This window comes from Phragmites australis, chromosome 3 (assembly GCF_958298935.1).
Source record: "Phragmites australis chromosome 3, lpPhrAust1.1, whole genome shotgun sequence".
In the NCBI taxonomy this organism is placed as follows: domain Eukaryota; kingdom Viridiplantae; phylum Streptophyta; class Magnoliopsida; order Poales; family Poaceae; genus Phragmites; species Phragmites australis.
In genome coordinates, this window is record NC_084923.1 from 41893804 (window position 1) to 41917968 (window position 24165).

Genomic DNA, 24165 nt, shown 5'->3' on the forward strand with positions numbered 1-24165 from the left:
AAGAGGAGGTCGTTATCAGCCACATTCTTCGTCATTACAACAAATCAAAACACCAATTACAACATATCAAAAAAACTATTTGCAACATGTCTACTCGAAATATGACTTATTGCAGATGGAGTCCTGTCAAAATAAGCATATCGCGAAGCCATCCTGTGAGGAATAAACTAGTCACCACCCAAATCAAAGCTCTGTCACCCACAAAGGTGTCTTCCTGCTAGTCTGGGTCAGTCGAGGGAGATGAGTACGGGGAGGAGTATCATTATATGGATGAGAGTTGTCTATATAGTGTTTGTTTTTTTTTCTTTATTAAGTTGAGTTCAGATATGAGATGTAAATTGATTTTTGTTCGAAAAGAGTTTGAGTCTATTATTTGAATAAAGTATAGTCAGCACGGTTAGTTCCGTGATCAGCCGTGATGACAACTTCCGAACAAATCATCAACGTCTGGACGTACGAAGGGAAACATTCTCGTAATTTTTTTTCGGCTGGCAGATGTTGGGGGTGGTATAGGAACCATCATCGTGACACGTATTTATGAGATGAATGGTATACGTAAGGTTTCATGAGAATGGACATAGTTCTATGTAATTTGCTTTCGGGGTGGAGGGGAAAGGAGGAAGAAAGCGACGTTGATGCGCCAGATGCGATGCGCCGGCCGCGCGGCCGGGGAGGAGCCCGACGCGAGAGACCGTGGGGGAGTTGCGTGAAGCTGTCACGCTGCTGTCTACGGGGAGTGGTCTGGACGTGTACGAAGCGTGATTACTACACCGAATCTTTTGGTCCGGTACGCTTGTTTCCTACTTGGAGTTGGAGAATGAATCGGATGCTGTTTGGAAATTTCACTAAAAAATTACAGTACAAATCTGCTCCTGAAGTAACCGAGCCTCTTTGGCATTGCCCATCATGACTGCGATGATTAATGTATCAATGTATTTTCAATCTACAAGACCGTAGCAAACTCGTCAGCTTAGGCCATCTCCAAATAGAAATCGTAAAATTTTATCTTTAAAATACTATTACAACATTCTCTATCACTATTACAGTAACCCTCATTTCCTCCATTTCCAATAGAAACTCTATATATCATCCACTATCTTCTCTTTCCTGTATTAAAATATTATGTGCCCAATCGCCATAACCGCCGTAGCAACATCTGGTTTCACCGGTTCCCGTTGCAACTGGTATTGTTTGGCACGGTTAAAATTAGTGGTATGAAATAATTGATTTTGTTTGGGGAAAAGTAAATATTTGTTCGACATATTTTTTTTGTCGGAGCTAATTTTTTCGCCCATGCAACTACGCAAGCAAAAAAGATTGTTTGCAACGTATGAAACGGTTGTGACTTGCACGACAATTTAGCTTGCAGAGGAAGGAAGAAGCAGTATTGCTGCGGAAGCCTCACCAGTAGTGGCTTGTAGGGGGAGGAAATATGGTGGATTCCTTCAGAAGGCTCAGCATCTCACTATATATATGAGGCTGAGGTACTCTCATTTGCAAGCCACGAAATGGATACTCGTTCAGCCTGAAAGCAGTACCTGAGAGACCTATGTTTCTCCAATGATTCTTCCGATGAGGAAAATGATTTGATCTTAGCGACTCTCAGCGCCTGGCATGCGGACGGGGAGGCATCACACCGAGGGCCGTGGGGCGGCTCCATGCCGGGTCATTGGCGTATCCACCGGAATCGGCTGGAGGGCCACAATAGGTTGTACAACGACTACTTTGCGGACCCCGCGGTGTACCCCGACTACATTTTTCGTCGCACGTAAAATTGTAAATAGAGGTTGTCATGTGTAAGTGTTATGTACAGAAGGTGTGTGAGGTAGTAATGCTCGGTGTTCGTGCAGGTTCAGGATGAAACGTGACCTTTACTTCAAGATTGTGCAGGCGGTTGAGGAGCATGACCCGTGGTTCCAGCAAAGGAGGAACGCTGCAGTCGAGCTGGGGCTGTCCTCTTTGCAAAAAGTTATTGCGGCATTTCGTATGCTTGCATACGATGCTGCTGCAGATTCTCTTGATGAGTGCCTCCGGCTAGGGGAGAGCACCATCATTGAGAGCATGAGGCGGTTTGTGCGTGCTATCATCGAGGTGTTCGGCAATGAGTACCTCCGTGCTCCGAACGAGGAGGACACTGCTCGCTTGCTTGATATGAACCAGTGAAGAGGATTCCCCGGGATGCTGGGAAGCATTGACTGCATGCATTGGAGGTGAAAGAACTGTCCGACGGCGTGGTTGGGTTCTTTCACTGGCCATGTGAACGCACCGACGATCATTCTAGAGGTAGTGGTGTCGCAGGACCTGTAGATTTGGCATGCCTTCTTTGGAATGCCAGGTTCTTTGAACGACATCAACGTGCTGCACCGTTCACATCTTCTCGACAACCTTGCCGCCGGTGAGGCACCCAAGGTACAATACTCCATTAATGGACACCATTACACCATGGGGTATTACCTTGCAGACCGCATCTATCCGAAGTGGGCTACGTTCGTCAAGCCCATACAATCTTCTGTTGGGAGGAAGCGGCAGCACTTCGTGGTCCAACAGGCGGCAACACGAAAGGATGTCGAACGGGCCTTCGGAGTCTTGCAGTCCCGATTTCCCATAGTCCGGGGAGCAACGAGATTCTGGGATCAGGAGACCCTTAATGATATCATGATCGCCTGCATTGTCATGCACAACATGATAATCGAAGATGAGAGACCGGAGGAGGAAATCGAACACGTGTGCGAGGGTGCTGGTGAGGAAGTGGTGCCGTCGCACGCCGCAACCCCCCCCCCCCCACTCGAAGCATTTATGCAAAGGTATGGTGAAATTAGAAGCAGACCGGGTCATCAGCAACTCCGTGATGACATTGTTGAGCATCTTTGGCAACTTCACAGAGGGGAGTAGTATGCACCTCTAGTAGTTCGATCAATTATATGGTACGTAATATGTCCTACGGAGCTATGTCGTATGTACGTGCGTATTATGGCAATGCGTGTTATGTTTGGTGATGGAATGGACCGTGCTTCTTGTGTGTGTAAGCAATTGTACTCAATGCATGGTTGTCTTTATGGTTCGCAGTACCAAGATAGCCAGAGGTAGAAATGTAACAACAACGTAATCTGGAATGGCAGGTTCTTTGAACGACACAACATAATACGGAAAAAATAACAAATTACAAACCAAATCTACGCAGACCGCGGTTCACAGACTCAACTAGACCTTATAGATCAGCTCCTACACACAATGTTCTGAGTCTTGCATACCAATGAACCTTACAGTACTTCAAACACAAATAAAGCTCAACATGTCTTAAATCATGCAATACATGAGGCTGTCTGTTACATTCAGGAAAGCTGAAATCTCAAACTTAGTTGAACCAAGTTGACAATTTAGCCGGATGGGCCAGATGCAGCACGACGAGCAGCAATAATGCTTTGCCGGAGGCTCTTGTAGTAGGTCTGCTGGTCCTCATCCATCTGCGAAAGGTCCATGTTCATTATCTCCCTCTCCTCCTTTACCTTTTCCCTCTCCTTTACCTTTTCCCTCTCCTCCTTGACTTTTTCCAATTGTACACACTCCTCCTCTAGCCTCAGCCTCTGCTGCTATATTCTCATCATCTCAGCAAATCTCTCAGCCCTCTCCTTCTCAACCTTCTCCTTCATGGCTATCTGGCGGTCAAAAATCTCAATCATTGGCCCAGATGCTGAGTTTGAGGACGAAGAACCGCGGGCTACCTCCTTGGAGCGGTTGCGGCCTGGTGGACGTTTCGGCCGTGGGCTGCCACTAGAAGGGTTTGCGGCTACACCGTCGGGTTCGTTCACCCCCAGACAAGACTCGATGTGCTGCGTCGATGCGGGGCTGCCCACGGCGGACATCTTCTGCTTCTTGCAGGAGGCCTCGGATTGGCACTTCGAATGATGCTGCAACTCCACCCAACAAGGCAGCAACGTGAACTCCTTTTCCACAGATTGGAACATCTGACATGCCGCCGCAATCTGAAACACAAACAACTCAATACTTATTGGACACTGCAATCATACAATGGCGCTTAGCTACATGAACAATAGAAATTAAATGTACTGTGTCGGGCTCGGTCGTCCCACTCCTCTTATTACAGAGGGCCTTAGCATAATGGCCGCAGAACCTCTGCACCATCCTGTTGATGAAGGTCCACCTCCCCTGCAGAGACTTCTTGTTGCGGGTGGAATGGAAGTCTTTATGCTCGTGGAAAAAGGTCTCGATCCTCTGCCAGAAAGCCCCTATACTCTGATTCGTCCCCACCACGGGATCCATACTGACATTAAGCCATGCCTTCACAAGATGAAAGTCCTCCTACATGGTGTAACTGCATCCACGGCCACCTGCAGCTGGCACCTCTCCTGGTCCCTCGGGTTGCTGCTCTTCTGCCACATGCGACCGTGTCCCGAAGATGTCTTCCTGGGTTGGCGCCACAACATCAGCCCAAGGAATCCCATCGTCGTCACCATGTAGGAACGGGGCGTACTCCATAGAGTCCCTGCAAACCATTAGAAATGCGATGAAATACAACAAAGCAGTACGACAGGTAACCAATGAAAACGGCAATATGGTGCACAAAATTATAAGCCATTCAAACGTTATGAACGGAACGAGGAATATGTCTTATGGAGGTACCCTTACATTATTTGCGAGTAACAGAGTACAAGACCACCAACTAGTTCATGAACTAGACTCAACAGCTGTCGAACAATTACCCTACATCATAGTACATACCCTACTGAACTACAGCCTCCAAGAGTGATCGGATTCTACGGACAAGGCGTCAACTGAATCGCTGCAAAGGAGGTCATCCGAATTGGCACACAGTATGTCATCGGGGCTCCAGTCAGCAGGAACAACGTCGTCGTCGTCAACGTCCTTTGAGCAGGATGCTTCAGCTTCGACATTAGCGCCGTGACATACATGGTTGCCCATGCCGTGGCCCCTCAAAGCATCTTCAACTTGGAACACGAGCTGCACCAAGTCCCCCGCTATGTTGTCGACCACAAGCAGTGCTCTGTTCAAATCCACGTCAGCTGGGGTATTGTCCGTACTCAAATTGTCCTTCACCACGTTCTTCAACACGGTGGCCATCTCTTGCACATGGTCCTGCATTTTTGACACAAGAGTGGCAAGCGATGCGGCGTCCATCTACAAGCACGGACATGGATGCCTAAACTGAGGAACTATATTTGAGCTCAAAGTGTACACTGCTTAAGCATTTCGGAAAAAATACATATACACACAACACTACACAGTAATATATTGGCCTTAAGCCAAAATGCCGAGTAATTCCACAACTAATCAGAAGATGTCACACCTCTTATTAAACTGCCATGTTTTACACCTCTTAGTGCTACAAGATAAGGAACTATGCATCTATGGATCTTGTCTGGTTTGACATGTAATGTACTAAGCCTATGCTTAGGGTTGGCGACAATGAGACTGAGCAGTAGACAATGTTTTTCATTCTATCAAATATGGTTTGGGGGCCTAGGATAAGGAATAGAGCAACATTAGTGCAGCAGAACAAAGTTTGGATATTCTATTTAGGACTTGTGAATCAGGATTCATTACTATGACTTCATGAGTCATGATTACTTTCCACCATCCTATCATATTTCATTGTTGCACAAAACAATTATAGGCAGGAAGGAGTTGTTGTTCATTGCATGCCATTTCAATTGATACAACTAATAAGTAGTGCAATAGTATGTCCTAAAGAACACTCGATCACACATGCTTCATCAACTATGGTTGTGTCCAAAGTTCATGCCTACATTCCTGTTATCAAACTCTATGCACCTAGGTCACCCCACAACATTCATTCATAGTTTTTCCACGTTTTGCAGACCTACAAGGTGCACTCACTTGGACTACAAGCTCATACAATCACCTTGCCACAATTCTGTCGACAAGTTCATCACATTCCTTCGAACCCCAACTCCACACTAATTGACACTCCATTTGACAACCCACTGAGGAACCTAATTTCATCTCAAAGATTGCATATTGCACAGGCATCATGCACTGATAATCATAGATCTACCAAATAAATAAGGCACATTCGTATCAAACCAAAATCTAAATCTCTGGTTATTGAAGCCAGAAGAGACATTTGGGCATACACTAGCAACTACATGGATCTGGCACGCCAAATCGCTAAATCAGTCCCGCCGCCTGGCGAGATTTATCAAATAAATAAGCCACATGCGCATGCAACCAAGTAACTCACTCCGTCCGGCAAGCAGGCCACGCTCACACAACAACCAATCCCTAAATCAGTCCCGCCACCGATAGGAACAATTACTCTGGCAACCAATCCCTAAATCAGCAACCAATCCCTAAATCAGTCCCGGCGGGGCGGCCGCTGGGGGTGAGTTGTCAGCCGTGGTGAGGCCCGGCATGGCAGGCACAGTTAAATGCCAAGGCGAGGCGAAGTAGGAGGAGAGATGGCCTTAGCGTTGCCGATCACTAGAACGCGCTACCACTCGGCGAAGGGAAGGGATCTGAGACCGGAGTACTTACCACAAGCTTGGGGACGACCTCGCTCCGGCTACTGCCGCCGAGCACACGGAGGGTGGGGAAGATTCCAGTGCGGTTGCCGGATCTGCGTCGCATGGGCCGTCCGTCGCGGGGGACGATGCAAAATCTCCCGGGTACCCTGATGGTATTCGCTTCCGCCGGACTCCGAAGCCGCCCGACTCGCCGCCACACGGGCTCACCAGCTCAACTTCTGCCGCTCCGCGGGAACAACCGACGCTTCTCCACTCCGCTCACGCACAGGGATGAGGACGCCGCATCACGCCACAACTTTGCCGACACCAAGCGCCTCCCCGCATCCCTGTTCCGCTCGATACCGAGTCCGTTGGAGTGGATTGCAGCCAGCTTCTGGTGTAAATCGATCACTACAATACTTTGCGGCGCGGATACGGACTCCGTTAGATAGCACGACTATGGATGTTTTGTTTGCGGCGCGCCTTACATTACTTCAAATATACGCTTTCCCCCCATTATCCGAGTCATAATGTATAACCGTCGAAGATCAACCACATAAACGCAACAATCAATGCAATTGTGGTAAGTTCGTGACAATTTTTTTGTTGCCGATACCCATCATTCAACCACGAGTCCATGAAACAAATATACTGAGTTTATACTACATTGTTTTCTTTTTGTATGTTAGGCCACGATCTAAGCACCTTGGCTTCCAAGTTGCAACAATGTTGATCCTACACGGGAAAAAACTTAACAGGTAATGGTTTTGCTCGCACGGGGTTGCACTCTATTCTGTACCAAAAATTGAAGAAGGACGGTCATCTGAGCACCTAATAGCTCAATTGGAAAGAAAAACAAAGGGGAACAGAAGACAATAGGTAACCATTTTCAGTCATCTCACTGGCTTGCTTTGCCACACTTTATCTACACAAACATCTGGGGATGCTTTGTTATTGTACTTCTTCCTGAAAATCATTCTTCTTCTTGCGGCCAAACCCACATCTGCAAATGTATTCAGGGACTGGGCCCTTGTCTGCAGCAACCCAAGCATGCTCAGCCGCAGCCTGCAAGGTGATTCGATCACCTGGATCTGCAAAGCAACCACGTGTGAAAACCAAAAGGATGTCAGTTAACAGAGCATATCAGCCACCAATACTCCAATTTATCATAATAATAGGAGGATAAAATGATTTAGAGAGAGAGAGAGAGAGAGAGAGAGAGAGAGAGAGAGAGAGAGAGAGAGAGAGAGAGAGAACCTTTGCAGAGAAGCCTTTGGAGCAAATCAGCAAGTTGGGGGTTCATGTCACCAGGTATTTGCACAGGATCATTGACAATCTATTCAGTAGAATGATTCAGTTAGTCTATGCATTCAGGTAAAAACAAAAGGGTTTTTTTTTTTTTTTGCACCTTATCATAAGTTTCCTGCAATGTATCTCCAAGAAATGGATAGTGCCCAGAAATCATGCAATATAAAGTTACACCAACTGCCCATGTATCAGATGCCCTACCATGGTAGGCTGAACCTGCAGTGAGGTAGAGAGAAATATTTTACCATATTTAGCAAGCCTATACCCAATAGACAGAGTAATTTTGAATCAATAACAAAAGAATCGAGATTATGCATTTTTGTTTATTTGCAATTCTGCAATCATGTAGCTATGAAAACAAAACATCCATAGTCGTGCTATCTAAAAACCACTGTTATATTCATAAACAATTTGGCGACTGACTGATTTTAAGTGCATAATTTAAAATTTAGATATCAAAGGCAGCTTGTCGTACCTTGACAGCACTCCGGTGCAGTAAAAACAGGAGTACCAGGAGATCTCCAAAGCATATCATCATCATCCTACAATGCAATCATGTAAGTATCACAGTATCACTTAACCAGTAAAGCACCAAGATATGAAATTAAACAATCATGAGGAATTAGCCCCAAAAACATACACATACTTTGAAAAGATCAAGTAGATTTACTTGTGCAATTGAAGAATGAAACTATCAAACAAAGTTGTGGGCCTACTGAACAAAGAAAATACTTCAAAAAGAACATGGAAGCATCTTAGTTCATTGTCCACTCAAGTTACCTTAAAAATCCTCGGGGAGGCAGAAAGTAAATATCATTTTTTTAAAGGTGTTTAGATCAATAAAAATCTGGCTTTAGAAATTCTGAATCCCAAGATTGCATTTTGTTAGAACATAGCAATAGAAACAACAAAATAGGCACTTATCTCTTTCAAGGGTTCATTCAACTCAAAAACCATTATTTGCTGACAAGAATAATGAAATCACTAAAATACACAGAGTTACATGAGTGTAGAAACAACCTCAAAAACCTGGCTAACACTGAAATCTCCTATCTTCACATTGCTAGTACTTGTAACCAAGAGATTGTCCGGTTTGATATCACCATGAATAATGTTCTGTGTATAAAGATGACAAGATTTAGTGCCTCAATCAAGCTGGGAAACACATAACACAGTGCAAACTGCAGAACATAGAGAATCAGAAACACATGTATACCACAACATGTAAATGTGTCCAAAAATTGGGGAAAGAAACATCAGCTGGGAGTCAGGGAACGGTGGGATTTATTTTTGTAGGTAAGCACGATCTATCATGCACCTCATTGCATGTTATTGTGAACCTTGATTTGCACTGAGATTACTAACATGCAAGGATGGCCAGACAGCGTTACTTGAATTAGGTTATTACATAATTGATGTCATGGATCAGGCCCATATGGGCCTGTTCGGCCGGCCCAGCAGAGAGGCGGCAATAGACAAGGCTAGGACCGTCACCGTCAAGTCGTCGTCGAGATCGAGTCATCATTAAGTCATTTTCAGATTAGGAAATAAATATCTTTTAAATAGGAATAGTTTATCTATAGATAGGAATAGTTTGGATTTAAATTAGGAAAGAGATTGTAGTTTGCTTGGTAGTCAAGTTGAGTCCTCTTTATATAATGAGATGTATTGTATCCTTTAGAATTAAGAAAGAAAAGAGACGTTGCATCTCTTATCCTTCTCCCTCTCCACTTGCGGGTACTGTTCACTGACACCACACCTCCAGCCGCACGCCATCATCTCCCCGCCTTCTTACAGCAGCCACCACGGGACGCAAGAAGGACCCCAAGTCTTGCCCTACGACCTCCTTCAACTAGACCTCCACTACCCTCCTACAAATCAGTGTCCACTACATCTGGTATCAGAGACCATGGGCTCCGGTGATGCTGGCGACCAGGATTTTGCCAAGCTCATGAAGGAGTTGCATGAGGAGACGCAGAACAACATCCGCACATTGACGGACTCGGTCAAGGACTTACAGATTCACATGGAGCGCCAGGAGGAACGCATGAAAGATGTCGACCACGGTAAGGCCAAGGTCGATAGCACGTCGACGGGCAACAAGGTAGCCGCGAGGAAGGAGGCCGAGACCGCACGCAAGGAGGCAGCTAGGCGCGCTGCCCGTGCGGCTGTGGCGGCCTCCCTAGGGGTGCCCGACGACAGCTCCTCCGCCGACGTGATCAACGCCATCCTCACTGATTTCCCCACACACGTCACTACGCTATCGCTCGGGATGCTTATCCCAATTTCTTCCTCCACGTCGGCGCACGGCGGGCAACTGCTGCATTACAACAACTTCATGGTTCCTAAGTACCATAAGTTGTCATTCCCCACCTTCAACAATAAAGACAATCCGCTTCCATGGCTTAATATGTGTGAGCACTTCTTCAACAGGCAACACAAGCCAAATGTGGGGAGGGTCTGGCTGTCTTCCTTCCACATGATAGGTGTTGCGCAGCAGTGGTATATGTGCTTGTCCAAGGACCATAACCCTTTCACCTAGGAGTCATTCTCTCGCCTCTTCAACATTCGTTTCGGCTCTCTAACACACCATAATCCGTTGGGCAAGCTTGCTGCCCTACGGAAGACGAGCTCCATGGGTGAGTATATGGAGAAGTTCCTTGCTCTCGTTGCTCGAGCTGGGAAACTGATGAGATTCAACAGGTAAACATCTATGCTGTAGAACCGACGGAGCCCCTCAAGACGGACGTGGAACTCCAGGAGCTCAAGGACATGGAGGAGGCCATGAGTTTGGCGTGCGCCTATGAGAGGTGCGCCCATGTTGTGGCTGAGGTCGGGTAGCACGTGGCTACATCAAAACTTGTTGCCCGTCCATCTGCTTCACGCTCTACAACCTCAACAGCCAAGGCAGGGGGAATAACAACGACTGTAGGCGCCCCTGGGGGTATGGCGCCTCACTTGATGTGCCTTAGGCTGGAGACACCAACCCTAGGGTCTTCAAGAGGCTCATGTCCGAGGAGATGGCGGAACACCGCCATCTCAACCTGTGCTTCAACTACAACGAGCAGTTCTCCAAGGGGCACAAGTGCAAGCACTTTTGCCTCCTGGAACTCATCAATAGCGACACGAACGCGGAGGACGAGGGCGAGGAGTCCCTCATGATGATGAGGGGTGATCAGGAGGATCGCCTTCCCTGTGGCCGCACCATGCGGCTCTAGGTAGCCTTGCACGAGGGCTGACACCGCATTCTTGTGGACACTGGCGCGACACATAACATCATCAATGAGCCACACGCACTTCGATTGGGGCTACCAATGCGCCACATTCAAATGCGGATCACTATCGGCACTGGCAATCACATCATCAGTCATGGCCTCTACCGCGACATACCGCTTTTCATTGAGCAGGAGGTCTTCTCCATCAACGGCTACACCTTTCCTTTGACGGGCGACATCGACATCATCTTGGGGACTCCGTGGCTTCGTAGCTTGGGTCCTATCCTTTGGGACTTTCCTCGCTTGGAGATGAGTTTCCACCACAGCGACCAGATTGTTTGTTTCCTCGACATCGACACTGCACCACCTCCGCCTCCTCAGGCGGCATTCATGTCGGCGCCTGTTCCTGCCCTACAGCCGCCAGCACCTGTGCTGGCCTTGCTTGCCTCATCTTTAGCACCATCAAGTGGCCGCTCTGGTTCGTTCACTAGGGTGGGCAGCACCCGCACTTCAGCGACAACCATGGAGGTTCTCTCACAGCACCCAGACCTTCTCGACGAGGTCCATCGTACGGTCCGGGCCAACCCGGAGCGTACCAACCTCATGGTGTGCATCCGACAGGAGGAGGCCGCAGCTTGGGCAGTGGTCGATGATGTCATCTTGTTTAAACATTGCCTCTACATGCCTGCTTCGTCATCACTTCTTCGCCATCTGGTACATGCTCTCCTTCACTCGGGCGATGAGGCCCTCGTTCGTCACTTGGTTGTGGGTGTTTGTATGCCTTCTTTTGTGGGCACACACCGTGTTTTTCCAAAGTCCGAGTTGCTTCTTCAGGAGATGCCTTTGTTTTCCATTCCTACTGCTGACTTTATTTTTTCTAACCATACTGGTTGTGATTTTATCACAATTGCACAAGTCGTTTATGGAGTTTGCAGTTCTTTTGGCGCACCAGCACTTGCCCCACTTGGTGATGCTTACACATGGATGCTGTTTGGTCAATGCAGACCTTACTGCTAGTCGCCTGACTCCGATGGGCACATTTCTCTTCGGCTTGGACATGACTCTGTTGCCTAGCGCCGCCCTTCGCCACCAGTTCTTCGACACACCTCCACCAGCAGGCCAGCTCTACCACCACGTGGGTATCTGGCGTTACCTGGTTGATGTGCCTGGCACACCCGCAATGAGGGGGTACACCAGGCGCCCGACATCTCAACGCTTCACTCTTCGTGGCTACATCGGCAATGTGTCCTACGAGTTCACCCTGTGCATCGGCAACACCATTCGCAACCTCACTAATACAATGGTATGGGGCGAGTTGCGCTCCAGGGTGTAGCTTCGGGACAATTCTTCTTCAACACGCCAGAAAGACATGACCGACTGGAGCATGGACACCCAGCGCGAGGACACACTGGAATTCGAAGGCGGAGATGTCATGGGTCAAGCCCATATGGGTCTGTTCGGACAACTCAGCAGAGAGACGGCAAGAACCAGGGCTAAGGCTGCTGTCGGCCTCCATCATGTGTGGAAGGCGCAGGCGCCCTAGGGTTGGCCACTGCCGCCACATCGTCGTCGAGATCAAGTCATCATCAAGTCATTTTCAGATTAGGAAATAAATATCTTTTTAACTAGGAATAGTTTAGATTTAAATTAGGAAAAAGATCGTAGTTTACTTGGTAGTAAGTTGAGTCATCTCTAATATAATGAGAGGTATTGTATCCTTTGGAATTAAGAAAGAAAAGAGATGTTGCATCTCTTATCTCTCTCCCTCTCCACTCGCGGGTACTCTTCACCGACGTGAATAGTACCACACTCCACCACCTCCAGCCTCACGCCGTCATCTCCCCGCCTCCTTACAGTGGCCACCACGGGACGCAGGAAGGACCCCAAGTCACGCCCTACGACCTCCTTCGACTATGATCTCCGCTACCCTCCTCCCACAAATCAACGCCCACTACACAATTGAGATGAGAGAACTTGAAGGGTTGAGAGATAGCAAATAATGTAGAGACTAGAGAGATTATATCTTGCTTGAATAAAGCTCATTTACACAGCCTACTTTTATAGAGGATTTGATCTCTATCGAACTGGCTCCATCTCTAACTCTTATCTTTTTTATCTCTAACTTCCCAACTATTATCTTTACTAACTTATATGGACTCAATTACGAACTCGACTCGGCCTTCCTAATCCTCTTCCTGGGTCCTGACCACAACCCTCCTAACTCTAGCTGCAGGCTGCTGTCCATGCCCAACACGCCCACATTTTTTCCTCTACTGTATTCCTAATCTGATCTGTTGAACTAACCACATTGTTAACCACGTAAATATCTAGCAGCGTGCTGTTGCTCCTGCCAGCGCCCAGGTGTTGCTTGTGTTGCACTGCTGCTAGGGTTCAAGGACACAACTGGCAGATAAATAATTTGCATGACAGATAATTGGATATACTAACTGGAGCTTTATACAGCACCAGAAACAAAGTTTTGATGCATGCCACAATCCTAAATGTTGATTGTGCTTTGCCAAGTACTTGAGCGAGGACATTGTCAGATTTCTAGCTAAATTCAATCATTCCCTAAAAACCGTTCAAATAGCAGTCACTTGGCTGGGCCTAAACTTATGGAAGCTGAAAGCTCAAGCCTAACCATCCATACCCAGGACTCATGTGTACTTATTCATGTGCAGTAGGCAGTAGCTTGCACAAATCTGTGCTCAAATACATTTTTCAAAATCTTAGTGCACTAGAAAATTATTTTAACATGATCTAGCTTAATGGATATACCATTGTTGTAGAAAATTGTTTTAACATGATTTAGCTTTACTTATATACCAATGATATTTCTAAATTGTAAAGAATCTGACATGGCACAGAATTCACCATGATAAACCAGCTAACGGAACTGAAAAACTGAAATCTTACATGAGAGTGAAGATACATAAGACCAGATATTATGTCTCGCAAATAATTTCTGGCGGTAGCTTCTTCTAAACCATTATCACAGACCATTTTTCCTTCAACATATTCAAGAACTGCAATGCAGATGGAAAAGTGTAATTGATTATTGTATAAAACATCGATAAAAATGCAAAATACCATGTTAAAGTAATAAAATTATAAAAAAAACAGTGATAAGGTAATTATATACCCATGTAGAATTTATCTATGTTTGGGTCATCAATCACCTCAACGAGATTTACAATATTGGGATGATTCAACATTTTCATGATGGATACCTGTCTCCAATACAAAAAGAAGGGGCAAGCAATTAGATATTGTACACAGTAAGTCAATTGACACGTAAAATCAGGAAGCATGGTGCACTGCAGACACGCACAACTTGTGCTAACATAGTGCCACTGTCCAAAATATTATGCTTCCTACATTTAGAGAGGAAAATTTCCATTGATTTCTAACAACAGCTGAACCTCTAATCCACTCATATACTGGTGATGGCTCTCTATTTAACCTCTTGCAGCAGCTCGAAAGAGTAGATTTCAAATGACTTAGGAAAGGAAATGAAACCACAACTCAGCATCTTTGTGGTAGTTAGCGTGCTGGGAATTCGTCCAGCAAAAATCATATGACCAGTGAAGCTAAAAGCAACTAACAAAGGCACCAAACAGGCAACTTTCAAATAAACGAAAGATACATGCACTCTGTACCATACTCCCTGGATCCATTTCTCCTTAGAGGCTAAATGGGCTTCTATAATACAAAGAGTGTGGAATTAATTGCTTATTAATAGCCAGGAAAAATGGATTCATGGTGTGAGCGGAAGAGAACTATACTGCAAATTAGTGTTTCTGGTCACCTTTTTATCAGATAAATGCATCCCCGGTATGTGAGGTAGGCATTCTCATATGCTAAGAAGCAGGGCACCTCCCAATTAGTTTTTCTTTTGTAACCATAAGCAGTGAATGACCAAAAAACAAGATTCCCCGGTGCAAAAGCAATTTTATTACAATCAATCTAACCAAATAATTGAAAAGGTTAGCTCGTTTATCATATGCATGTATCGGACAGAAAAACATCAATTAGCATTCTCAAAATGGTTAGCGTATGCATGAATGTGTAATAGATCCTACAGAGATAGCACCTTCCAAGTGTGCACAACAATTTTACAAGAGAACTAAGTTACACATGCATGACAAAAAAAATACAAGTATTGCACTGCGAATAAGCTGACAAAGTTACTCACCTCCCGAAGAACATCTGTCATGGCAGTTTCTGATCGTACGACACGTACTTTCATCATGTAAGGCTTATTCAAAACCTGAAATAGAAGGACAAAGGCTAAAATTTTATCAGTTAGACATCAGCACACATACAAGCATTAAAAATAACAGTGCTGAGCAAAGAAAAGGAAATGCTAGACTTAACAGCTGGTTAACAATTGAGTCCTGAAGTAAGCAATTCAATTAGCAGCCGAAAAACATGCACGGGGTACAACATATTAGAAAGGGAAAAAGTATAACTAATAGCTACCAGAACAGAAGCCTGCTTATCGTGAAATTGGTTCATAAAAAGGCATTTATGTTACTAACACAAGAGAGTAGCAGAAATCCATAAAGCAATACCTTCACTGCATATAGCTTCCCATCTTTCATGCTTCTGTATAGAACCTTTTTAAAAGCAAAATAAGAAGAATTTAGACATCTATCCTGAAAAGTTAATTATTAGTACATCCAAGGTATCTTACCACTTTACCATAGCTTCCAGAACCAATCTTTCCCAGATGGACATATTGATTGATCATCTTATTACCATTTTCATCCTACACATGCCAAAAGGGATAAGGTTATTGTAGTGTTCAATGCAAAAGGTAAATGCTGCCATACAACTTTCTACCATTCACTAGACATGCAAAGGCAAATTATTAGAACTAATCTTGCAATCAACCTGGTCAAGCTCATGGATTGCTAGTTAGAACAGTAACAGCAATGCTAAATTTAGTTATTGAATTACTTTCGAATGCCTTATGTGTACCTCAACAGAGCATATGCAATGAGATTTTGCTGAGGGGTAAAACAGACTTTTGCTGTAATGCAATAACAAGGATGGATTAATTGCTGATCATTTTGGAAAAGGTGGATTGCTGATTCATCACTCCCAAATGGAAAGAAGCTGCACCGGTCAATGTCCGTTACTAGTGTTCAGTTTGTTGCTTTCCTAGCAGGGGATCCCACATTCAAATCTTAGGGCTCCTTTGGAACGCAGGATTGGAAAAACACAGGAATAGGAAAAACACAGGAATAGGATAGGATGACGGGTGGAAAACAGAAGATTAGAAAACATAGGAATTTTTCAGGAATGACAGTTTGGATAGTTTGTAGGAAAAACACAGGAATTGTAGCCATGACAAGCGTGTTTTAGTTTATTTGCTTAATCAACCATCTATAAACATCTTTTCTATTGCTCACCAACAATTAGGCCCCACTGACAAGAATTACCATTAGCTAATAGCAGCAGCATTGAGTTCCTTGTTCTTCGTGCATAAGAATTTTACCAAGAGGTTTGAGTGGATCCTAAAAATCTTATGGAATCAGTATGCAAAGGAGTGAATTACTATGTAATACTATTCATGTTTCCTGCCAGCCAAACAATATGATAGGAAAATTTCCTTTGTGAACAGTGTTCCTCCAAAAATCCTGTAATTCAAAGGACCCCTAAGTGTGAAGGGTAGATTAAATGTTAAAATCATTCCAAAAGGAAAGAAGCTGTATGAGGCATATCTGGTACTGGTATTATGCTTTTTCATTTTCTTCCTGGAAGATGCCATGTTGGAACCCTAACTAAGGCACGAAAATGTTTGCTTTGTGCATGGAGGAATAAAGTAATATCCAGTTCAAGAGAGGCAAATTGTAGGAACAATCCAATAAACTGATATGGGTATGCTTAACCAATCTAGTTTTGATAACTAAAGATGGGCATGAATAATATTTAAGGATAACAAAAGGAAACTCATTTTCTAAAAGGGTATGCTCAGGGGAAAGAACGTTCCGATAAACAAAAAAACTCTGCTTCTTTTCCCCAACAGATAAACTTAAACAAAGCCAAATTGTATGAACATCCAACTTAATGGGAAGTGTCAATTGCCTGATATGAATAGAACTCAGCTTCTTATCAGAAGTTGGACTAGCTCATGCATACAGCTTCTCAAAGTGTTGGCTAGCTTGCAAGTAAATGGTGGGTTAGGCTAAGGCAAAACCTCAATAGACAGAGCGTTAAATATGGAAATGCAAGTACACAGATAGCAGTACAAAAAATCGAAGCCTAAGAAGGTGGTACCTCTGAGCGAAATACTTTTCTAGTCTCTTTAACTGGGATCTCTCTACATGCAAAGCCATTTTGAGCTCTTGACTGTATAATATCTTCAGAACTCTTCCTCGGCGGTCCATCATCACTTCCATTAAGATAATCAGTATCATCTCTACCATAGAAGCTTCTATCAGGATCATCCCCATTATAGAAGCTTCCATCAAGATCACCCCCATTGTAAAAACTCCCATCAGGATCATTTCCAGTGTAGAAGCTTCCATCAGGATCTTCAGTCGATTGGTGCTTCAGCAAATCTTCGGATAACCTGGCATCTGCGTCCGGAGGTCGACGTACAGACACACTGGGCTTCCTTAAAAAACTAAAACAACTGCAGCAGCCTATGTCGGTTAGGTCTGCCATTCAGAACGAGTAGGCACCAACAACCTAGAACAACAAAACAAGTAAAAAAGTTAAGGAAACACCATCGGGGTAGGAAAGTTACCAACCTCATGAACTTCAGTACAAAACTAAAGAATAGCACACAACGCAAATGGGAGGTTAGCAATGGATTACTTCTCTACTATTCTCCTACAGGATCGTTTGACTACCGCGTCACCAACAGGCTACAACAGATTGTGGAAGAAGAAGAATAGACTGCTGCAGATAACTTGAAACTACGATCACAACCTCCATACGGAAATCTAATCACCAAAACTCCTCTCATGAAAACTCATTTGACCTCAAATTTCGCTAGGGTCACACTTGATCCCGGTAAATGCAAAGATTAACACCAAACGGAAGCTCTCAGCCACAACCAGCATGACCACACCTTGAATTCTACCTTCTACCCCATCTGCGCTCAAATCCTGTAAGCAATCCCTCCAGAAAACCCACCAACATCTTCGGCCGCACCGTCTCTGGCTCCCAGATGATTATAGGGCAGCAAAATTCTCCAATCGCCCGCAGGGCCAGAACAACCGGCAGTCTGGCACCCACTACATCGCGACCAACGCCTGCCCTAACCTTGCCCCCACCCAATCCCGCACCCACCGAGCAGGAATCGAGGAGGAGGGGACAGGGGCAGATCCAACGAACCTGGGAGTGGCCGGAACGCCGCGGGGCGGGGAGGGGGGTCGCGTCTCGCGTCTGCGCTTCTGCGTTGGTCTCCTCGTCGCGGTTCTGGGCTCGGACGGGAGGGAGGCCGCCGGAGCAAACAAAGCGGACCGGGACGAGTCCTCACGCACGCAGGCACGCGAGGGAGCGGGGTGTGGGTCGGGGTCGAGGCGTGGCCCCGCGTGGGGCGTCGCTGTTCTTCGGCACGGTTGCTTTCCCTTTCTGGCTTTGGAGTGAGGGTTCGGCCGGCGCGGCGAGGTGGGTTTGGTTTGGAACGTGGGGGCGTCACCGTCGCTGTTAGGGAAAAAAATATCTACGGAGCAGCAGCACCGCTCGGATTCATGCCACCTGTCCGCATGTGTGCAACTCAAAGCAGGTCTGGGTCACATCCGAGTGAGCCGAGCGCAAGCGAGCAAGCACGAGCCGAAGCCGCAGCGCACGAGCACGGACTCCAGGAGGTCGGACGGCGTGTTGCACTGCACCCGGCCACCCGCAACGCCGTGAGCTCCACGCGAGCCTCGGCGGGCGCGTTCCACGGCAGCGCTGCCGAGTCCCACATGTGGATGCGCGGCGCGGAGGGCGGCAAGTGGATGGACAACGACGCGTCGGAGAAGTGGTAGACAGAGACGAGGTTGGTGGCCATGACCACGAGCAGGATCTTGAGTTTGGCGCGCCGAGGCACCGACTACGCCGTTGACCGGTGCCGTCCAAGACGCTGCCCATCGCCATGTAGACGTGCTGTTGCGGCTGCGACGAATGGGCCCGGTGCTTGGCCGTGTACATGGCCACCTAGTGTGTGTGCGCGCCGATGATCGGCAGCAACTAGCAGCGTCCGATTGATCAATTCACCATTCGCCAATCTTCCTGTAGCGTGTTGCCTCGGCTCGGCTTGTGTTCACTCACTTGCGCTCGGCTTTTGCTGGCGTCCTCCAAAACCTGCTTTGAGATACGTGACATAAAGATAGGTGACGTGAACGAGAGCGGTGCTACAGGAGGAGGCCTTGCAGCACCACTACATAGAATTTTCCTTCCCTGTTAGACAGTTACATTGGGTTGCTACAGGCTGCACCAAGTAGAGATCGCAATGGGGGAAGGTTTTAGACCCGACCTTCCACCCAATCCTAGGTGATCCCAAATCGACAAGCCGACTCGCCACCATTTGGCCGTAGAATAGGAAGACCAAGTTTATTGAATAAATCGTGTCTCTGAAATTAAGGCCGTGTTTGGGTGTTAATTTTTTTTAAGAGTTTTAGAAAAATAGTATGGTTTTACAAAATATTTTGATTTCAAAAAATTTGGAGGTGTTTGGTTGTAACCGATCTCCTAGTTTTAAAAACCATAGTATTGTCAAAAGTATGGTCTTTTAGAGTTTTAGAAACTACATCAAGACCTCTTTTTTATAAACCGTGGTATTGCGTGACTCTGATTTTTAAACTATAATTTCTCAATATCATGTTTTTTTAAACTACGATATCCAAACAGACCATAAGTGTTGACATAGAAGCAACAATAGTGTTTATGTTTGCAAAATCTTGTATATTCGTAAATCATTGTCAATGAAGTATAACTTAAGGTGATGTTTGGTTCAGCCTAATGTAACGTGATTTGATTACAATGGTAAGTGATTAGGTTATATAGTTGTTTGTTCCAATTGCATCGCAATTGGGTACCACGTAGGCACGGATAGAGCCGAGGGTAATTTGATGCTCCTCCCAGGCAAGCGCAATGGGATATTAGTACATATCGTCGTTTCCACTAGACCTATCTCGATCCCCATCCAAGCGCAAGCAGTTGTGTTGTGAGTCCTCTCCTCCTGCACGAGCAGCTTCAATGGCGAAGAGCCTCGTCAATGGCGTCCTCCCTTTCTCATCTTGCCATCTCAGGCATCCCCCCAAGTTCCATGAACCAATACCCCAGAATCAGTCCAATGGGCTCACTGGTCTTGTAACCCCTCGCCCCTCAAGGTGTTCGCCACCGTCAGCAAACCGGTGCTCATCCACCTCATATAGGTCTCGATGCCTAGCAAGGAGCTGCAACACGTGACTGCGGTCACTCCCATCCACGCACTTCTGCTGCAAAGTTGTGCCATCAATGATGCCGGTAGCAGTTGTTGCGCCATGCCCACTACCATGACGAGCGTGCTCGATTGCTGCTTTGTTTCCATGTTTGTTTCTCTCTTGTGTCATCTTATAAATAGAAACTTACATATAATAAATAGAAAATTGTTGTAGCACTTCGTAGTTCTAATCTACTGACAATTGGTGAACTGCTGATCTTACGAGTTTATGAAATAGATACGAATTCTTTGGGCAATTGAATTAAAGGAACATACAAATGGGGTTTAGATAGGTTTAGGACTCCATTTGCATAATAATTATACATCATATTTGTCTTGTATTGATCTTAGTCTATTACAAGGGGTGCGCGACTAGTCTAGATAGATCTATCCTAGTCAACTACTTCTTTTGCTCAGCTTGTGGTGTCTTCTGGCTTGTAGAGAGACTTCTAATGACTTATCCTCTGCAGGGTTCTCTGACTTCGTAAATATATAGGGTCATTGTATGACTCATGTAGTCTTCCCTTCTTATTATTGAAGATAAACTACCATGTTTACGAAATATCCAGGCTCCTGCAGGTAGTTTGCATAATATAGGGATTCCTTTTCTAAGCATAGAGATATGCTATGAGAATATAGGAAACCCTAGGAGATCCCGATATGATAGTTTTGTACTACCCATCGTCAAGTTCCTCATCAATACATGAAATGAGGTTGTGACACATCAACAAACTTAGCCCATGTGAGGAAGATATATCGATAGGATGCCTCTTCAAGTACACGTCTATATGGGTTTCGGGTTGTCACCGGGTCATCTAGTTAGGAAATTAGGCCTTCTCCGAGTAGCTCCATGAGCTTTCAAGTAGGCATCTCATCCGAGTAGGAATTTTAGGTCAACTGATAAGCATCGTCCCAACTTCTCAGGATTCCAAGAAGGTTGGGGGAAATCTGACTCTTTGTTTAGTGGGTTTTTTTGAAAGTTGAACCGTCATGGCGGAGATTTCGTGTGATGGTGAAATAATCTTTCCTCCTTTCTGGCAAAAGATCACGATGACGCTTGGAAACTAAGCGCATTTGTCGGTGTCGTACGCCAGCTCTCAAGGTATTTCATACCAACAGCCTCCACATGCGATGGAAGAGATCCCGAACATAAAATATGGTGGGACCCCAGCACAGAATATCATAGTTCCAAGTAATACTCAGAACTGCCATGGTGGCTAGCCGGAGAATCACTGAGTCCATTTAGGCTTTATCAGTATCCTTTACTAAGGAATAGAAACTTATTCTTTTGTTAGTAAAAACAAAAAAAAAAGAACGTTAAGGAAAACAACGAGACTTCTTAGAAACTCGATATCAAGGAGATAACAACAACCTTGATGGTGATATGCCCTCGAGACAAATATAAAGATAATTGTATCATATCTATATTTATGTACTCCTAAATAATATATTATTCTAAGAATTATCATCATTTACATTGATTAGAATGTATGTGACTTGTTCGTGAAACTCTTTGTTTGTAACATGGTGTTATTCTAAGTTGGTCCCTGGTCTTACAAATCATATATCATTGTGATGATTTGTAAGACCAGCACATGTATTGATTGATAATCATGTTTCACGGATCATAGGTATAGAGATACCGAATCAATAATGTGAACATTTTATGTTAGTAAACATGATGTTGGATAGACCCACCTTGAGATACTGTTGGGATTGTTATTTATGAGGTGGTATCAGTTGTTATCTCAAATGATGTACGTGTAGGATCCTTAGACCTGAGATCGTCATTAATTCTCATAATGTGTAGTAATATAATTTGGGGCTGTCAGACGTTATTCCGTAACTAGGTAGTCATAGAGGTAGTTTTCGGGTCTATCATGAAACATATCGTGTAGTGTGAGCGATCAAGATGGAATTTGCCCCTCTTTGATAACAGAAGAGATATCCCTGTGCCCCTCGAGGTAGTTGGATTGAGAAAGTGCATGATCATGCCAATATATGATTAAAGAGTTAATCACGATGAATCTAGTACTTGATCGAGTGAATGGTCGAGCTACCCTAAGGGTGGCACGTATCTCGCCTGAAACTTGACTAATATTGTGAGGCAAAAGGATCGGCGTATGTGTATATCAAGGTTCAGTCAATATGATCTTTGTGTATATTCGGAACTCAATATGTCATGCTAGGGACTGCTATTGATTTTGGTTTGGAAAGTGTTTTCGATCTGTAGCCATTTGTATATGAACCTAATGGGTTACACATTTAATGGGTTGAAACAAAATATATGGATTAGATTCATATATGGGTTTGATTAGATTGTGACCTATGAGGAGTTAGGGTCATAAAGGGCTTCCAACGTATGAGCCCATTAGCAAGCTCTATACAAGGTGAGGTGTGGGATGAGGCAAGGGTGAGCCTATCTAAAAACCATAGCTGCAATATTTCACACGATCTCCCAAAATTCTAGTCGTGAGTGCGGTGCTGTCGGAGGATTAACTCCAGTCGCAGGGATCCCGAGAGACCCCTTTTTAGAGATTCGGCCGGGGGGATGATCCTGAATACGTTCGTCAGAGAAATAAATGGGAATGAATGCAACGGCCGGTGGTGGGGGTGTTGACCTAGTGCAAGAAGAAGTAAATGCACCGAAATTTAGACAGGTTCGGGCCGCTCGGGGGCGTAATACCCTACTCCTGTATGGATACTATAACTGTCCTGAGGAAGTCCCTCAAGGATGTTGCTGGTTACAAGAATGTTGGTCTATCTAAGAGCTTGTGGCTCCTTGTTCTTCGGCTGAGACTGGGCTCAGCCTTCCTCACAGTGTTTCCTTACGCTGTGTTCTTGTCTATCCGTTACCTCTAACCGTCTTCTTCTTTCCCGCCTCTCTTTTTCTTTTCTTTGTCTTTCCTCTTGTGCCGCCGGCTACTTTAAGTACCCGTCGGCTGCGACATGCCCCGAACGAAAGGAGGGGGCACGAGTTCCGAGATGCCATAAATAGAAAGGGCGTCATCATTTCCTCTGGGCGAAGTGACTGGGGGTGGGAAATGCGTCGCACGCCCGGTCGTCCGTCACCATAAATGCCCTGGCAACGGACGCCGTGGAGAGGGCCCACCGGGCAGCCGCAGAGCAACCCGGCGTGCCCGCCCTGTCTTGTTCCCCTGCCACAGCAGCGCGGCAGACGGAACACCTTGGTCCTTACGACGTTATCCCTAGACAAGCCGGATGGCACGGGACGGGACCCGTGCAATTAATAACCCCACGCCTCTCTGCCAAAACATGGCAGGAACTGACGCTGAGCGCGGTGGGAGCAGTTGGAGGTGACAGACCACGTACGCTCATTAAATGCGGCCTCGGGCCTTTGACTGGTTGACATCTCATCGGTGGGCCCATCGGGGGTCTTTCTGGGTCGTCGGGGTACCGAGTGCTCGGGGGGTACTGTTCACATCCCTGAGCACTCTCTCCCGAGAATGCCTTTTCTTGTCCTCGGGGTGCCGAGTGCTCGGGGGTACTGTTCACCTCCCCGAGCACTCTCTCCCGAGCACTCATGTACGGACCCTCGGGGAACCGAGTGCTCGGGGACTGCCGCACACAGCCCCGAGCACTCTCTCCCGGAACTTAGCTCTCCTGATCGTCGGGGGACTAGGGTGCTCGGGGGTGATCGTACGCCTCCCCGAGCACTTTCTTCCCGGTACTTGGATTCCGTGGATCATCGGGG

General features: G+C 45.8%; 2 protein-coding genes across 3 annotated transcripts; one reads left to right on the forward strand and one right to left on the reverse strand.

Annotated features, from left to right (window-relative positions):
- The first annotated feature begins 1658 nt into the window (after nucleotides 1–1658).
- LOC133910732 (uncharacterized) lies at nucleotides 1659–2163 on the forward strand. Its single transcript, XM_062353025.1, has 2 exons — nucleotides 1659–1768; nucleotides 1851–2163. The coding sequence occupies exons 1-2, from the start codon at nucleotides 1659–1661 to the stop codon at nucleotides 2161–2163; spliced, it is 423 nt and encodes a 140-aa protein (XP_062209009.1).
- A 4913-nt stretch (nucleotides 2164–7076) lies between these two features.
- LOC133913147 (serine/threonine-protein kinase GRIK1-like) lies at nucleotides 7077–18658 on the reverse strand. 2 transcript variants are annotated; one of them, XM_062356211.1, is made up of 12 exons: nucleotides 18377–18658; nucleotides 17312–17725; nucleotides 15723–15797; nucleotides 15601–15645; nucleotides 15222–15296; nucleotides 14169–14256; nucleotides 13943–14052; nucleotides 8832–8927; nucleotides 8287–8353; nucleotides 7912–8027; nucleotides 7761–7839; nucleotides 7077–7594 (listed from the first exon to the last, which is right to left on the reverse strand). In XM_062356211.1, exons 2-12 carry the CDS (start codon nucleotides 17699–17701, stop codon nucleotides 7455–7457), a joined length of 1281 nt encoding a protein of 426 aa, XP_062212195.1. In that variant the 5' UTR covers nucleotides 17702–17725; nucleotides 18377–18658; the 3' UTR covers nucleotides 7077–7454. The 2 variants fall into 2 exon arrangements, with proteins under 2 accessions (XP_062212195.1, XP_062212196.1); XM_062356212.1 differs by lacking the exon at nucleotides 18377–18658 and adding an exon at nucleotides 18111–18338.
- Nucleotides 18659–24165: the final 5507 nt, after the last annotated feature.